The following is a 16,703-nucleotide window of genomic DNA, read 5'->3' on the forward strand; positions in this document are numbered from 1 at the left end:
TGCCCTCTGTTGTTTCTGTCCACTATCTCTGTTTCGACATGGTCTCGTGCACTTGGGCATTAGCCATGTCAGTCCTGCAACATTCGTCCGATCTTTTTAATAGAATTACTATCCCGTTTCTAGATGGGCCTCCAGTGACTTATTTCTTTCCTTTCCTTCACTATACTGCATTGAGCCGTGGTCTTCGACACCTTGACTTCTCTTCTATCAGCTTCATTTGGCCGTTATTCCTCGCTTCGAAAGCTGGGTGACCAAGCTCTCTGCGTTACCTTACACCCTCGCGGTCGTTATCAATCACTCTCGTTGTCGTTTGAATCAAACATCATCTTCCGCCATACTCCCATTCTTCTGTGATTCGAAGCAAACTGGAACGAGCTGAATTGATTTTGCCCATTCAATCTTCGGTCGTCCGCAACTCGTCAGCTATGAGCAGCTTTGCAAGACGCAACGAAGGGAATGATGCATATCTCATGAATCACCAAATGGCAGTGCCTGGGTCATACGGCCAGCCAGAGAATCATGACTTCAAGCAAGAAGCCCACGATTTCAGCACGCATGGATCAGGCTCATACCACTTTCCTCAGCATTCCTTCAATCCCTACGGCTCCCAATTCGGTCAGCCCTACGGCCCACATCCAAGTCTGTCTCCGGGGATACAGCATTTACAGTACAGCTCGGAGCACTCAATCCCATCTATGACAACTCCGGATGATCCAAGGCTACACCATTCGCCACAGTACGTGACTCAATCACGATACCTCCAAGCGTCCAGGTATCTGCCACGCGATCCACTGGGTGACACAGAGATTGAAAGCCAAGAATCTCGCAACGAGGCTACTTTGCTATCCGAAGCGGTGGTGCCTCCACTCAGTGGCTTTCCCGACGTGAAAGAGTTCGATCAGCTAATGCAGAAGTGAGACCCTCGGGTATATTACTACGTTTCGTAAATCTGACTTATCTTCTTAGCTATGTCGAGGATCTCTCCATCAAGAAGCAAGACAAGGCGTTGATTTATGCTAAAAGAGCCCGGAATATCCGGACTGTGTTGATTGACCCAAAGGACACGGCGGTCGAGTCGGCTCAATTCCGGTATAAGCTCTCCAAAACATCGCTCGATGAGAATGCTTTGCTAACCACATCAGATTCTGGGTCAAGAAAATGTTCAAACTACAAGCAGTGGGGATTGGAGCATCGGATGTAGGTGCCGCCCCTCCTGACGAGATAATTCTACAATGCTGATCTAGCATTGCCACAAAGAATCGAAAAATGATCTGTCATGAGGGCAAACCTGTCGCCATTCGGGAGAAACTGTTCAAAATTCTCACCAAGGCCCATCAGCAATGCCAGCATGGTGGCCGTGACAAGACTTCTGCCCAGGTCCGGAGGATCTATTCATGGTAAGGAACGATGCAATATCTATGCAAAGGGTACTCTGTTGACGCGGTTAACTAGGGTTCCCAAGGAACTGATCTCTCGCTTTGTGAAGATCTGCCCAACCTGCCAGGTACGACGAGGAGGCTCACGTTTAACTCCGCCCAATTCACGCCGGAGCTCGCCTAGGCTGGACATGGTCCCTCGGTCACCAAAGCTTCCATCACCCCCAATTTCGCGGCGCGAATCTAATTTTAGTGGCCAAATGCCTCTTGATCGAACTCCGGACTTTTTTGGCCATTTACATGGTCACAATGGCTGGTTGGACAGCCATCAAAGTGTACAGGGCCGATCGACTCTCGGAAATGGAGTTCGGTCGTATCAAAGCTCCATGGGCAACCTTTCACATTCAATCGCCAACACATTGGATCCCTTCTCCGCTGACCTATCTATTCCTCCATCGCAGCTGAGCTATACTGGTTATGTGCCGACACATACTCCATCCCAGAGAGAGTTTTGATTGCCGCATGTTATGTCCAGGGGAGAAGATTACTCTGTACTCTTCCCTGTAGAAAAAAGTGCCTTTGAAAGGAGTTGGTTGCCATAAGTCTTGGAGGGGGCTTCCAACGCATTTGCAGTCGAGCCAGGACGCCCAAGGGCTTGGAACGTGGAAATTTTCGCGAAAAGATACAATATCAAGATCACAAATACACCCATTTATCAAGTCACCTTTGCATCCCCTATACTATGATCGAAGACCACGTCTTCTGTCATGCTGCTACTGTCTATCCTTAAAGAAGATTGCCATGGTGTGAGCGGAAATTTTGCTGGCGCAAGTCAATTGAAATAAGCTTATCTAGGCTTGTAGACACACTGTGGAGGCCCGTGAACCAGGAACACATTGACACGAAGCAACACGTCTTGCGAATTTCCAACGCAAGATGAGGCAGGCCAGTACCAATCCACGAGCTTCGCGTTTGTGCAATTGCTTGCAGGTCTATTTAAATCTCACGTTCAACATGAGAACATCAATTCGTAGCCCACTGTCAGCAAGCATCGATCTTGAGCGATGAAGAGCTCAAGCGGTCGTACGGTCATAGTCGGTGTTTGGTGTATTCTGAACACACCGAGCAAGTATAGGAACTCATTGAGCCATCATCAGATATGAAGTCACATACACATTCTCGGGAATAGATACGATATTTCATCAAGTCTTGGACGCCTTCATTTTTGCCTCTGGCTCCAACAAATTGCATCCTAGACAGGCAGCGAGAACTTCTTGCCTTTTAGGACCCTGGACAGAAGAGCGTCGATGTCAGTGTTGGCCCACCATGCTGTCAGACCAGAGGACTTACTTATTGTAATAGATATAGAAAAAGTCGGAGTAAAGCAGGGTTTGGATGATACCTGCAAGAATGGGAACAGGCTGGAAGGAACGTTGGAACGAAGCCTCGGTGAAGTATCGGAACATCCAGTTGGGGATGTAGAGTGCCCGGTATAGGCCCAGAGCAAACAGATAGTGGGTGGTAATCGTGTCCGCCTCCCCAGTTCGTTGAAGCATGAAGAGCTGCGGCAAGATAGCGACTGATTCCAGCCAGATCGAAAAGGTCCAGAGGATCTAGATGAGGTTAGCTCATTATTTCGGTCGCAGCTTCGAAGCGAGTCGATATACCTCGGAAACTCGGTAGTCGTGTGGGAAAAGAATCGCGAGCACGGCGCTAATACCCAGCAGGTATTGGACCTTGAAAGTATCGATGTTGGGGTCATGCGTTGGCTTGTAGTCGTTGAGCATGAGGTAGATCACGTAGGCGGAGGAGCCGATGAACAAAAGTTTGAATGTTGTGAGGTAGAGAGATTCGGTGAAAGTCCAGAAAAGGTCTGAGAGGCGCATGAGCGATGAGAGACGAGCCGATCATTGGAAAGTAACTCACCAAGATAACGAGTGACGAACACGAGGAGATAAAGCACTTGCGACTTGAACGACAACCCGGAACAGCTCTAGGTATCTCGTTAGCAGGGCACAGGACCACACTCAATTGGAGGAACTACATACGCTCGAGGTCTTCATCTTCTGGAGCAGCATGAAGATCGACGCCAGGTGGGAGAAATCGGCTGCGACGGATCAATAAAGATTCGTATTGGAATAATTTTCAGACATACCTAATAGCCGAAAGAGATTCATGGTGAATACGAAGCCAGTGAATAGAAGATAGAAGGGAAGAAAGAGGATGGGAGGTGTCCCAGAGGTCGGGAGTATGAAGTTGTTGACACGGAGGCAGAAAGCGGAAGGGTTAAATTACTTGCAGATCGCAGGTACGCGACATGTATTTACCCCTACAGTACCGGGTACTCCGCAGTACATCTGTGAAAGTACTGCAACAGCGTGGTTTCCGTGCAAAACTACCTTGGTCCCAAGTATAGCAATGTACATTGAATTCCTCACGACATGCCTCCCATGTCCGGAGTACATGTATACTCCTGTACATTCTGCCTGCGCGATCTATATTGATCTATACCGATCCCCTTGACTCCCCAGAGCTGTACGAGATTCATATGAGGAAACGAACTGAGCTCATTAACAGTCTTGGAATTATACAAAGTCATCATCTCGTAAAAATAATAATACATGCTGGTGCTTTGGAAGTTAGAAGAGTATCCCTCCTCCAATGCTCTCGTCGGCCATTCGTTGGAGATGACCTTCGGCCAATTCACTTTTGAGGGCACAAATGGCACTTTCGCGATCGAGGCGATCCCAGTCACGAAGTTCCACGCGCTTGGTTCGCTGCGTTTCTGCGATTTGTTCCAGAAGCTTTTCTCTGTCTGTTTCAAGTTGACACAGCCGCTTCTCCACAGCGGGATCCAGGAAGTTTGAGAAGCTCTTCCCTTCTGGTATAAGAGCACTGACACCTGCTAAATAGTTCGGTCCCCTATGTGTCGAGGGTTGAGGGGTAGAGACGCTCGGTTGCCGGGGGGTTGACTGGCGGAATCCCCCCACCACCAGCTGTAGGCGGCGAGAAGGAAGCACGAGGACCGACGGGTGGACCGTGGGAGAGAGCAGCCGATCCACGACGGCTCGACGGGGGTCCCGTCCAAGGTTCCCGTGAGCTGGGTCCACGACGAGGACGCGTCGGGGCCGAGAGCATAGAAACGTTTGGAGAGGCACGATGCTGGTGAGATGGTGGTCTTGGTCCCTGGTAGGGACCGGATGGTGGCTGTGAAACCGGTCCAGCACTGTGATTCTTCGGTTGTGTTGGGACACTTCCACTCATTCTAGGCCCGCTTGGTGGAGGCTGACCTTGGTCAAGAGAAGGGGGAGTCATCGCATCACGATCGTCGTGATCAATCCGCTTTGGAGGGAGGGGAGCATCCGAATCTTGATGCTGATCCAGATGAGGGGATCGACTTGCGGGTTTCGAGAAACGCGACGGGGGTATTGGGTGAATTGGAGAGCGGGCCCGGGGCCCTTGTGGTATGAAATTTGGCTCCTCTGCACCTAGAGGTGAGCGGCGTGGCTCTGAACCCGACAAGGCTAGGGTGGTCGGGGGCGAAGTGAGCTTTGGTGGTGACGAAGTCCTATTATGACTCACCCCATCCGAAATATGTTCCCGGCGAGGGGCATGAGATGGACCCTGCGGTAGGGAGGTATCTGGCAGTGCTCGAGGGGGAGGGTGGCCTCGAGAATTTGTCGATACTCGGGCCGGTAGGGGGATCTCGCCTAGCGGGTCGGAAGGTCTGGCTACTTGGAGTTGTGTCGCGAGGTCGCCTCGGACTGGTACGAGCACAAGACGCATCGCGTGACCTCCCATCGCTATAAGGAGACTTTGAGCGCCAGGATTGCGGCGGCGATCTCATCCTTTCATCTCTTCGGGGTGAAAATCTTCTGGGTGGAGATCTCCTACGGTCGTAAGAAGTTGGCCCGAAAGTTCTGGTGGGTGGAGTGCGCGAGCGGCGCCGATATGGCGGTGGAGAGCGACTTCGCGGTCGTCCATAACCTCTATTAGATGGTGGGACCCATGTATCGGCCTGCGGTCGGGAACGACTTCGTGGTCGAGGAGAGCGTGTGCGTGGTGGCGAGCGGCGACGAATCTCATATCCACGAGAAGGTGAACGGCCAGTTCTCTCCGCGGGCCGATAACTCTCGCCTCCTCTTCGATCCTCAAATCTAGATTTGAGGGAGAAAAAGTCAGAAAAGTTGTGGTGATTGAAGATCCCATGAGCGACAAACCTTCTGCGATCCCAATCCATGATGCTCAGGGGCCAGGAACTAGGAAAAAAGACAGCCCACAGCGACTAAAACAAGCCCGCACTTCCAAGATCTAAAGTAGATCGAATCGAGAGGTTTGTATCTTGAGTCTTAAGGATTGAAGGAGTTGGGAGACCGATCGAGATGGTTAAAGGTCAAACTAAGCCATTTTCGGAAAGCCACTAAGCCCCGGGCCCAATCATTTGATTACGTACTCCAAATTTCCACTTAGGGTAACTATTTAGTTATAAACTACACATACAGAGCACTCCGGAGTGAACTACTGCATACATCCCCTCCGACCAGAGTGCCCCGTATATAGATCCACAAACAGACCCCCCATGCGGCTACTTCACACAGTGGTCTCCCTGGGTTGTCTGAATCTATCGATTCTGATTCTTCCGAAAGGGAATCTGGAGAATTACAGGATTATCAAGGCCTAATGTCCAATGTATCCTCACGGTGGAATCTAAAGTACATTACTCCTCATACAAAGGTCATACACAAGTGGAAAATAAACCAGATAAACGCCCGATGCCCATGAAAGAACCGCCTGATCAAGGCTTGGTTCGTCGCTCTTCTTCCTTGCGCAATCTCTTGCGGCTCTCCTGTGCGATCATATCACTGAGGTCTTCCTGGAATCCCCAACTCGGCTGGTTCTGCTGTTGTCTCTGTGCCTCGTACATGTTCTGGAGATTCTCTTTGCTGATTCCATCGCCAGATTGAATGGCATCCAGGTCGACGGAAACCTCAACATCCCCGGGCTTCTTGCGCTTGCGGTTCTGGTCATCCGCTCCAAGAACCGGGTGTTTAGGTGCCGACCCACTCAAATCGTATGCCCTATCACCACCGAAGAATCCTTCAACGTGTGTTTGTCTTTCTGGTATCACTTGGTATGCACTTCGAGGCTGTCCATATTCTTCTGTTTCGGTTCCCCGGTGGGGCTTGCGAACGTCAAATTCCCCGGAGACATTTTCGGCGCCGAGGAACTCAGGTGGTGCTACCGGGTCCATGGCACGGGGAGCTTCCGGGCCACCGGGAGAGCGGGGATCTGTACTCTCATCCTCGTCCTCATCCTCTTCGTCTTCCTCCTCCTCCTCTTCACTCTCCGCTTCGGATTCCTCCGATTCTTGCAGTTCGCCCCACAGATCCTTTTCGACTGGCTCTCCTTGCTGCGCGTTCTGTCCAGCTATTACGACACCGAACAGATCACCACCCCACAAGGGACGATTGTGTTCATCCACTGGTGGTTTTCCATATCCACCCGGGTGGTATCCCCACTGCGCGCCGGCTGGGGGTGGTACATTGAGACCTGGTATCTTCAGGGCAGGGTATGATGTCGGAGGGCCGAATCGTTGCTGGTTGACGAGCCAGGGTGGAGGTCCTCCGGGGGCCATGCCCAAGGCTTCCCTCAGTTCGTCGCTAATTTCGCCGGGACGGAGGTGCTTGAGGTTTGTCTCGTACTCTTTCCCTTCGTAGTAAATCTCCCCATAACGAGTCAGTTCCGGTTTGGTCTGACATCGGAAAAATGCCTCGTAGAGCTTTTGGTAATCAATATCCAACTTGCCCATCTTGGGTTGGACCCTCTCTCTTTGTTTCTGTTTCAAGGAAGACTGCTCCTGTTTCTCTAGCGCGGCATCGCGCATCTCCGAGATTCCGGTTTCCTGGATAAACTTTGGCAACGCGAATGGTGCTTTCTCCACTCCTCGTTTGGAGGACAAATACTCTCGTTTGAGCGACCAGTGAGCGGGGACTGGAACCACGTTGCGATGTGCCTTAATGTGGATCAAAAGTCGAGGGTCGGGCGCAGACGTGTCTGTCCATTCAACAATTTCGGGTTTGCGAACCATTGCCTTCAACTCAGCCACTGAAAGTTTGTTCATCTCCTTGCGCTTCTTCTTGGAGATTTTGGGTTCGGCTTCTTGGTCTTCGTCGGGAATCTCATCGCCGTCATCGAAAAAGACCTCGGGTTTCTCAGACTCCTTGGGCAGGCTGTCTGTCGTCGTTTCATCGAACTTCCCAGCAACATCCTTGTACATCTCCCATAGAGGATCACTCGGTTCCAGAAGCAAGTCATGGCTAGGGTTGGCTGGCGCGTCCTCTGGAGTGGGAATGGGAGGGAGTGACTTTGGAGATTCCTGTTTCTCGGTGGGCAAGGAGGCCTTCAAATTTGTGAGATTCCTATCAAACGCGCAATTGAATGATATGGTGGGTTTCATACTGACCTCGGCCTTCTGTGCTTTTTTCTTCGCCCGTCTGAGCTGATTCTTGCTTTTGCTTGGATTCATGGTCCCCTTTGAGATGGGCAGCAGTCACGCGGACAGCGTGAAAGCCTGATCAAAATGGAAGGGGATTAACTGTGGCAAGATAGTGAAAATTAGTTTTCAAGACAAGTGAAGAAGATTATGGAGTCCAGTGAGGTCTGATCAGCTTAGACTGATATGCAGCGAATAAATCTAGTCACGTGTGGCACCGCCTTCCCTTTTGAGACCCCTCAAGGTTCCCTGTCGCATCTGGGTGTCAAGGACGGAGTACTCTGAACAAAGTGCTGTACACCAAATCATATGAGTTCTACTGCAATTGCTAATTATTACCCACCAACATATGCTCGATGTCAATATGTTTTGGAGGGGGTGCTCGCGTGGGCGGGTAGATGTCATTTCACATGGGGATACGAAATCATAGTGTATAATATATGAGACACTTGGTTTTATGGCCAACCCATTCGCAGGGCAGGAGAGAAAATATGGAACGATTAACAGAACTGCTTCTAGCAAACGCAGCATTGTGAAAGTACTGTACAAGCCCAATATGAAACGTTGGGTGGTGAATGTATGCCTATGCCCATCTGATTGACATTGCTTGGTGGCCCAGAAGAATAGATCATTTCTTCTTCCTGGAAGACCTCGACTCTGTTCAGTGGTGAGAACGTGTTTATTACTCATTTCGAGGAGGCCATTCTCCAACTTACCTGCGGCGGTTCGCTTCTTCTTCGGCCGGCCCTTTCCTCTCATCTTTGTACTATTGGCAACGTTTAGTCCACATTCATGTCCAAGATGTTCAGAGTGAGACATACACCTGAATTCCTTCTTCTCTGTCGACTTCATCTTCGTCAAAGGTCGTCAATCCAAACCGTTTATAGCTGTCCTGTAACCGGCGGAAAGGGATGGTCTGCTTTGGATACCAGGATGCAAGCGTGGGACCCCGTAGGCGCTGTCTCAAGACCTTGTTTCCGAGTCGCAGGCGGTCGGGGTTGTAATTGAGAGAGAAGATGCGGCATTGGGTCTAAACGACAATGCGGTCAGCGGGTGGTGGTCATTGGGGGGAGGGAAGGGTGGAAGGGTGGTGTCTGTCAACCTTCAAGAGATCCAAAATCCGACTTTGTGCCATTTTGTCTCAAATGGGTGAACAATTCATATGCAAAGGGAGCATATGAAGGCAATTGTTGACAACAGCTGAGAGACAAGCCTTATCGACGATACCGAGTGAAGTTTGTGGTGATCATGTGACACACCGCCTGCCTGAAAAAGAAATGTTGCTGCTAGAGCTCATCGCCATGCAGTCTTCAGTAGATACGTCAAGCATCTCCCGCCTGTTCCTTTTTCATAGCACACACAATGGAGCCAAAAGCTTTGACCGACTCACATGTCTCCAAAGAAAGGCCAGATATGAAAAGACCAGCATCCATCGCCAGTATCACTAATACATCACAAAAGAGATCAAAGGTATATATCACTTCCTTTATTCTCTACTGCATGACTGAAATCTCTGACTCTCAATCCAGCTTTCTCACTCGGTATCTCCATCGGATCAAAGCTCATCTGCTAGTCTGAGTACAGTGGATCAATCAAACAGCAGTTCTCGGCTCCAGCTCCTTCAACAACTAGTTCAGGAGATATCTAATGATGAGGACGCTGCCAATGCTGATCCAGAGGTTATGAGTGCAGTCTCTCATCTAAGTGACGCATTTTCTCGAAGCAGAAAACAATCTCCAACTAAAATCCTCCCGGGGACTCATTCAACCAAATCTTCAGGTCCTACATCCAAAACGCTGGCACCGCCCTCCATTCTGGATCACAAGCTCGAGCGTGCCGTTTTTACCCACCCAGCTATGAGCAACAATAGCGAGATGACGTATGACCGGCTTGAAATCCTTGGTGATGCATATATCGAGCTGATTGCAACCAAAATCATCTGGAAGATGTTTCCAAAGTTACCCGCGGGGAGAATATCGCAGATTCGGGAGACTCTTGTCAAAAACGAAACTCTCTCCGGGTTTGCGGAGTCCTTTGGGTTTGACCGCAGGGTCTCTGCGCCGCCAGATTATAGTACCCCATCAAAGCGATGGACTAAAACAAAGGGTGACGTATTTGAGGCATACGTTGCAGCAATCATACTGTCTGATCCAGTTGGCGGATATCAATCAGCCGAAACCTGGCTAACCAAGTTGTGGATGCCTATTCTCAACGGTCTTGGTCATCAGACGGGTGAGTTACGTTCGAAGGAGGCCCTGGCGAAGAAGATCATGGGCAAGAATGTGAAGTTGGAATACATCGAGGCCCGTCCATCGATGCAGCACAAAGGAGGCACTCAAACTTTCTTCATCGCTGTTTATCTCACCGGGTGGGGATGGCATAAAAGGCTTCTTGGGTCAGGTCAGGGTCTGAGCAAAGCGGCTGCGGGCGACGAGGCTGCCAAAGAAGTCCTGCAAAATGAATCTCTCGTTCTTGAGATCATATCAGCGAAACAGTCTGCAACATTACCAATGTAACAACGTCTTCGGAAAACCCGGATATCCCAAGTATATGCGTTTGACCTTTGCCAACCTAGAGATTTACTGGATTTTACGAGGCGACGAAGGCAGAAAACCAGTGTCTTATCTGCTAATTAGCATTTACAGAGTTGAGTAAGCTCGAAATTTGACCCGACCTGACTCTGGTGGCTTAGGCTTCAGGCTATTATCCGAGCTCGTTCGTTTCAACCCGGAGCTCGGAGCTGTGACTACCAAACCCAATTCATATTTGACCCCTACGATGAATGTGTACTCTGTCGGAGTATTTGAGATGTAGTACATTTACAACACACATACCTTTTGCTCTCGCCTCGTCTTCCATTTTAACTTACCTCCCCCTCTGTGGCTTGGAATTGTATGGTGAAGGACTTGGTTATAAGCTGACTGTCACTGAGCGAGCGTAGTTCCAAGGTGCGGCTTGCTTAGACCTCTTCACCGGCCCACGAAGCCCAAAGCCCAGCCCAACTCACCAACGGGTTGGCCTTTGGGCTTGGTGTCCGGGCACCTGGCCCATTGAAGAGGTCTACCCTTGCTTGTGGTCTTTGCCCCTGGCGTAGCGATCAGGGTCGAGGCTACGGAGGTCCGTTTCAAAAGTCGCGAGCCAAAAGGCAAGTAGGAATTTTCTTCTAACCAAAGCAGGAATGGTCAAAGCAGCCCCCGTTTTGACCTGGTATGCTATTTTGACCGTTTTGACCGTTTTGACTATTTTGGCAGGTGTAACTCTCCGTAAACATACTATTTGTCAGGTCGGCAACATCATCAAAGAAAATGGGTATTCGATGGTCCGTAACAACGATGACAATTAATCTAGGGAAAGGAAGGAAGAAGAAGAGAGCTGATAATGTCGGGATCGAGGTGTAGATGTTGTTCCATATGGCCACTAGGGCCCTGTTTGCCTACTAAATGAGGAAAGAAGCCCTGGAGGAGCTCTATTAATGATTAGACCCCCAGCTAAGTTGTGACGGAACGCAGAGTGAGCCATGTATGTTCTTACAGAACGCAGTGACAGGCTTTCAAATTGCGACACAGGGTAAATTGTTGAAATTTATTAATACCGTTAAGGATAGGAATTTAGAAATTAGTTAATGCTGGGGGTCTGGGGGCGACAGCCCCCAAAAAAAAAAAAAATAGTCACGTGTTGTGTTGTGAGCAAATGAGCTCACGTGATGTTTGGTATGTCCCAAAAGGGCCTAGTGGTAGAAGAGCTAACCAATCAGATGTCATATAAGCCCATTGGAGCTATGATAATTATTTTAGAAAACTTTATTAAAATTTTTCAAATTAATAAAATTGGAGCATAATATTTTTGTAAAGAAAAACTAAAATAATTAATTACTATTTATCTTTAAACGTAATATAAATCTTATAGAATATAATAAAGATATTAAGTTTTATAAATTATTTCATTTTATTAATCTAATTTAATATCTTATAGATTAGTAATAGTAAATAATAATCTTTTTTTATAATAGTATTAAATATATAGTAAATAATATAAAAGTATAATGTATTATCTAGTTTTTATATGAAAAGTATAGATATAATAACTAAAGATTTATTTGTATAGATAAAGTTCTAGTCTAATAGCTTGTTAAGAGTTTTCTTTAAAACTAGAAGCTTTGTATTTAATATATTATATAGTAGTAAGCTTTATAATAGTATAGTTTTTTTATTATTATCTTATATAAAATTAATCTTATAATTAATTTCTTTTATATAGAGTAAAAGCAGTTTAATTACTTGTTTAGAATTAAAAAATAATAAAAAGCTATATTATTATATTATAATATAAATAGTTTATCAATAAGATTAATAGATATTTTCTTTTTTGATATTTTTTTAATATCTATAAAGGTTATCACATAATAATAGATGATGAATAAGATGATGAATAAGATGATGAATAAGATGATGAATAAGATAATAATATTATGAGATCGATGATAGATAAAAAAAATTTACCCTGGGGATCGAGGTCATATTTATATTTGAATGATCTTGTATTTAAAAGTATAATTTAATAAGCCAAAAAAGGTTTTATTAAATTATGACTTATTTTAGAATTTTGGAATGAGCTAGAAATTATTGATGAATAATCATCTTTTTAGGTAATTACTATTTTAAGAATTAAAAATTATGTTTCCTATTTAGGAAAAATTATTTTTAATTTTAGTTTCTAGAATTTTTTGAAGAATTATTAATGTTGATTTATTTCCTATTTAGAAAATAAAATAAACTATTCTTATACTTTAATATTATAGAGTATACAGAATAGTATATACATAAAATATCATATTAGGTAATATAATTATGTATAAAGTATTAATAAATTAATTTTAGTTTGTAAAAATATTATGCTCTAATTTTGGAGTTATAAATTTTAATAAAAATAATTTTTATCTCCTATTTAGAAGGTAGATAAAATTCATTTAATAGTGTCATTTGATAGTATATATATAAATGTCTATATATGATGTTATAATAGCTATAATAATTATTGTAAGGTAGTAATGAATTAATTTAGTTTTATTTAAAAAAGTATTATGCTCCAATTTTGGAGTTGAGAAATTTAGTAAATATTTTAGTAAATATTTATTATAATAAGAAATTAGATATTTTAAATAGACTTTTATAAAGTCTCACTTTAAACCTAAGCTCTGAGCTTGAAACCTAACTCTTAATAGACTAGTGGTTGAATTCTTTAGGCTTAACCTAGATCATGGCTTATAGAGAGGGAGCTTATTAAGCTTTTTCTTTAAGTTTAAATTTATATAAAATATAGAATGTTTATAAAGTTATTAAATTATTTTAATAAATTATTATCTTTTATCTATATTTTGATTTATATTTATATTTATATTATATTATTATAATAAGAAATAGGAAATATTCAGAAATTCTAAAAAAAGGGATGTTTTTCTTTTATATATTAATATAATAACAAAGTTTTATAACTGTTAAAATTAGTTTATTAGAAATATATAGTATTTATAAGTTAATACTAACCAAGATAGATATTCTACATTGAAAATATTATACATCTTTATGATTAGGTATTAATAGAAGATTGAACCTAATGTTAAATTATTTAAATTATTTAAATTTTCTATAGGAATAAAATTATGTTTACTCTAGCTATACAATCTAATATAATAACCTCTTAGATATTGATTTTTACTATATAAATATCTAATTTTTATAAATCATTTAAAGATATTAGTTCTCTATTAAATTAGTTACATAATTAGTTACATAATTAGTTACATAATCTATTATATAACTTTAATATAGCAAATATAATAAAAAAGTAGAATTGCGATTTGCTGGCCCGCCGCCTGTTTCGGCGCGCCCCTCCGTCGGGTTTAGCGCCCGTGGGACCGCCGCCCGATCCGGGATCGCGTCCGTCCACGCCGGGTTTAGCCCGTCCGTAACGGGTTTGGCGCCTGACGCTAGCCCCGATCGGGATCTGCCGTCTCACACCGCCCGTCTCGCGACGTCCGCCATCTATATAACCAGCGGTGCGTCGCTCGACAATGGTTACCTTCTTCCCACACCCTTTCCCCTTTCCACTTCCATTGTTTTCCACGCCGCCACTCCCTAGTCGACTGACGTGGCCCCTGTCAGCTGAAAATTCAGGGTCCTGAACACAGCCTGCTTCTCCACTCGCGGAAATTCGAACGGGTCGCTCTGGCCATGCGAGTCACCGGGATCGCCCTTGATTTCCCAATTCTATATGGCCCAATATATTCTTGGCTTCGTACTGTACGCTACACAGAGTCGCTGTTTCAACCGTTGTAGACATCACCCTCGGACTGCTTGATAACTGGACATTTGAAGAGCAATGTAGGAGGACTACGGGCCGCTCTTTGTCCCAGGCTTCGGTTCGCGAATGCCGCAGAACGGCCATCTCGCTCTTTCAGCCGACCACTGATTGAATAGCCGGTGAGTCGCTCGCTGGATCCGCTTCCGCTCTCTATCCAACCGCAAAAATGCCTCAACGAGCTCTGGCGCTGAGCTGAGACATCGCAAACATCCATGAAATTGATGGCTTGCATGACCGGCTTGCGTGATCGGCGAATTGTAGGCTGCCGCTCGGATTGAGGGATTTTTCCTGTCAATCTCTTCCCAATCCATCAATTGTCAGCTGAGGTGTCCTGAAGGCTGCAACGTTACACGGTGGCTACTACGTACCCGAGGCGGCCTTTGACCAGGCCGATTGGCTAGAGTCGCCCGGAGTATTCTCAAGTGATCGCCCGACGCAAGCAGCGAATAGTATCAACGAGGCAGTGCTGTCGCAGTTCTCAGTTGTGTGGGGTCCGCAAGGCGATATACTGCATGATTCCTCAGCTAGTAATGCTCTGGCGGCACCTGGGTATTAAAAGGATGACTGGCCTCTTTTTCCCATTCTTTGGATATGATTCAGAACGGACGTGGACACACCAGCCCAGTGACCGCTGCACTCTTATGCAAACTTGCGTCATTATCTGTTGGTTCCTATCTCCGTTGTGTCTCCTGTCTCCGCCGTGCCTTACCACTATCTGAGAAATGAGGGTGGATCTTGATCAAATCGAGTTCTACCATGGCCCAAGTCGCCCGCCGCTTTCTACCAATGCAAAAAGCGTGTCCCCCAACTACGCCCCAGCTCATGTGCCACGGTACCTCCAGCAGTCTTTTCCCACTGGGCTCGGCTTCTGTCCAGGACCTTATGAGGCACCCCTGGGACAAACACCGCCACTGACCGGTACAACTCATCAGTGGAACATATTTGACTTCGAAATCAATCATGTTTATGGACCTACTCCGCCTGAAATGACGAAAGATGTCGGGCCCCCAGTGACAACAGATATACCAGCTGCCGATGATATTCTGTTGGATCGTGGAAGTACTGCGCTGGCTTCCTCAGAGCCAGTGCCATCGATAGACCCCGCGAGAACCATTTCGTGTCCTGCAGGGCTAAATCATCCAGACCCTATCCCTCCTGATATGCGAGGAGATGATCTGCCGGGTAAGTTGGCTCAACACATTGAAAGTCGGCCATTGTTCTCTCATTGTCTGACTTTTTTTCTTTTATTGTAGACGCTGTTCCTGATGCCCAGGAAATGGAGACTTCTCAACTATCGTGCACACCCTGTGTGACCGCACCCGAGCCTACACCCGAACAAGCGAACTGTGTCTCTAGCAACCTGTCTGTGGTGGGTGATTTTCAGCAAGAATCAGCCAAGCGGAAGTTATCTACCATGGAACCCTCAGACAATTCAGACAGTGTGGACTACGAAAATGATTCGGAGCCGAGTCAGACATCTAACTTAGGTGGAAATCTATGCTCAAGGGCAAACAAGGCTTCTGGGCGGGCTGAAGATCCCAGCACTGCTGAAGACACGCCAGCCAGATCTAGGCCAACCTCTCCGCCGACGGCTCGCTCTACATCAAAACTTTCTCGAGCTCGAACGACACCAAGTTCCAAACCCCCGTGCGCTACCCATCGATAGCTGTGGTTATCCCGTCAACGTCCTGGAAACAAGGAGCCGCCAGGACAAGCACAAGGGCCGCTGCGGCAATATGCAAGAAGCGACTCCGCTCAGGTCGAGGCACCGGCGACCACCAAGACGAGAACACCCCCTATGACACAGCACAGCCGTGTCAAAAGAGGAAGAAAAGGAGACCTTCAATCAGACCACTTTCCGAGCCTGCGGAATCTTCCGTTCCCATTTCATCTCATCGCTCGGGTGCTATCCAGGGTGTACATGGTAGTGCTATCCTCACGGTCGAGTCTAATACTGGTCTGAAACCGGCATATTTCTTTACTTTCGTACCCGACCCTAGCCCGATGCTGCCTCCCGCCCACACGGCGGTTATCCCCCCTTTGAAACACACGTACACGTCGGACGAGAATGCGCTGCTCGTGCGGCTGAAAGAAAAAGAGGCAATGTCATGGTCTGAGATTACGACTCACTTCCCAGGTCGAAACATGTCATCCCTTCAAGTTCACTATTCAACCAAATTACGCCACAAGGTCAGCTCTCGGTCTGGAAGACCGAAGAAACGCCAATGAGAGAGGCTAAGCTGTCGGGATATTTCTTGGCTCGCACCTGTCGACCTTGCGCTGTATACAACATCCTCCGTAGCCATCTGTTTCAATACAAGCATTGAGGGCGGCTTTGTGTACTCTGTAATTTTGAGTATTTCGCTTACGGAATAGTTCAAAGGTCAAATCAAAAATCATTCCATTCAAAATCCTTAATTCTGCTAACTTTATGGCTTTTCATACACAAAATCTTCATCTCGCCTTGAACGCTT

The 16,703-nt window shown here is 46.3% G+C and overlaps 9 protein-coding genes across 9 annotated transcripts; 3 read left to right on the plus strand and 6 right to left on the minus strand.

Annotated features, from left to right (window-relative positions):
* Positions 1-425: 425 nt before the first annotated feature.
* On the plus strand, positions 426-1,891 carry N7506_003182 (integrase zinc binding domain-containing protein; the record flags this gene model as incomplete). The annotated part of the gene is made up of 4 exons (XM_056952477.1): positions 426-913; positions 967-1,197; positions 1,245-1,397; positions 1,453-1,891. 4 exons carry the CDS (start codon positions 426-428, stop codon positions 1,889-1,891), a joined length of 1,311 nt encoding a protein of 436 aa, XP_056814169.1.
* Positions 1,892-2,722: 831 nt separating this feature from the next.
* On the minus strand, positions 2,723-3,553 carry N7506_003183 (uncharacterized protein; the record flags this gene model as incomplete). The annotated part of the gene is made up of 5 exons (XM_056952478.1): positions 2,723-2,989; positions 3,044-3,249; positions 3,303-3,369; positions 3,425-3,483; positions 3,532-3,553. 5 exons carry the CDS (start codon positions 3,551-3,553, stop codon positions 2,723-2,725), a joined length of 621 nt encoding a protein of 206 aa, XP_056814170.1.
* A 462-nt stretch (positions 3,554-4,015) lies between these two features.
* On the minus strand, positions 4,016-5,177 carry N7506_003184 (uncharacterized protein; the record flags this gene model as incomplete). Its single annotated transcript, XM_056952479.1, has 2 exons — positions 4,016-4,278; positions 4,328-5,177. The coding sequence occupies 2 exons, from the start codon at positions 5,175-5,177 to the stop codon at positions 4,016-4,018; spliced, it is 1,113 nt and encodes a 370-aa protein (XP_056814171.1).
* A 42-nt stretch (positions 5,178-5,219) lies between these two features.
* N7506_003185 (uncharacterized protein) lies at positions 5,220-5,585 on the minus strand (the record flags this gene model as incomplete). Its single annotated transcript, XM_056952480.1, has 1 exon — positions 5,220-5,585. One exon carries the CDS (start codon positions 5,583-5,585, stop codon positions 5,220-5,222), a length of 366 nt encoding a protein of 121 aa, XP_056814172.1.
* A 586-nt stretch (positions 5,586-6,171) lies between these two features.
* On the minus strand, positions 6,172-7,902 carry N7506_003186 (U2 snRNP complex subunit CUS1; the record flags this gene model as incomplete). Its single annotated transcript, XM_056952481.1, has 1 exon — positions 6,172-7,902. One exon carries the CDS (start codon positions 7,900-7,902, stop codon positions 6,172-6,174), a length of 1,731 nt encoding a protein of 576 aa, XP_056814173.1.
* A 595-nt stretch (positions 7,903-8,497) lies between these two features.
* Positions 8,498-9,004, minus strand: N7506_003187 (mitochondrial 37S ribosomal protein mS33; the record flags this gene model as incomplete). Its single annotated transcript, XM_056952482.1, has 4 exons — positions 8,498-8,526; positions 8,586-8,635; positions 8,691-8,899; positions 8,972-9,004. The coding sequence occupies 4 exons, from the start codon at positions 9,002-9,004 to the stop codon at positions 8,498-8,500; spliced, it is 321 nt and encodes a 106-aa protein (XP_056814174.1).
* A 227-nt stretch (positions 9,005-9,231) lies between these two features.
* N7506_003188 (ribonuclease III) lies at positions 9,232-10,385 on the plus strand (the record flags this gene model as incomplete). Its single annotated transcript, XM_056952483.1, has 2 exons — positions 9,232-9,339; positions 9,399-10,385. 2 exons carry the CDS (start codon positions 9,232-9,234, stop codon positions 10,383-10,385), a joined length of 1,095 nt encoding a protein of 364 aa, XP_056814175.1.
* A 3,806-nt stretch (positions 10,386-14,191) lies between these two features.
* N7506_003189 (uncharacterized protein) lies at positions 14,192-14,461 on the minus strand (the record flags this gene model as incomplete). Its single annotated transcript, XM_056952484.1, has 1 exon — positions 14,192-14,461. The coding sequence occupies one exon, from the start codon at positions 14,459-14,461 to the stop codon at positions 14,192-14,194; it is 270 nt and encodes an 89-aa protein (XP_056814176.1).
* A 490-nt stretch (positions 14,462-14,951) lies between these two features.
* N7506_003190 (uncharacterized protein) lies at positions 14,952-16,458 on the plus strand (the record flags this gene model as incomplete). The annotated part of the gene is made up of 3 exons (XM_056952485.1): positions 14,952-15,411; positions 15,483-15,876; positions 15,939-16,458. The coding sequence occupies 3 exons, from the start codon at positions 14,952-14,954 to the stop codon at positions 16,456-16,458; spliced, it is 1,374 nt and encodes a 457-aa protein (XP_056814177.1).
* Between the last annotated feature and the right edge of the window lie 245 nt (positions 16,459-16,703).

This window comes from Penicillium brevicompactum (assembly GCF_028827555.1).
Source record: "Penicillium brevicompactum strain IBT 35665 chromosome Unknown utg000002l_segment0_segment0, whole genome shotgun sequence".
In the NCBI taxonomy this organism is placed as follows: domain Eukaryota; kingdom Fungi; phylum Ascomycota; class Eurotiomycetes; order Eurotiales; family Aspergillaceae; genus Penicillium; species Penicillium brevicompactum.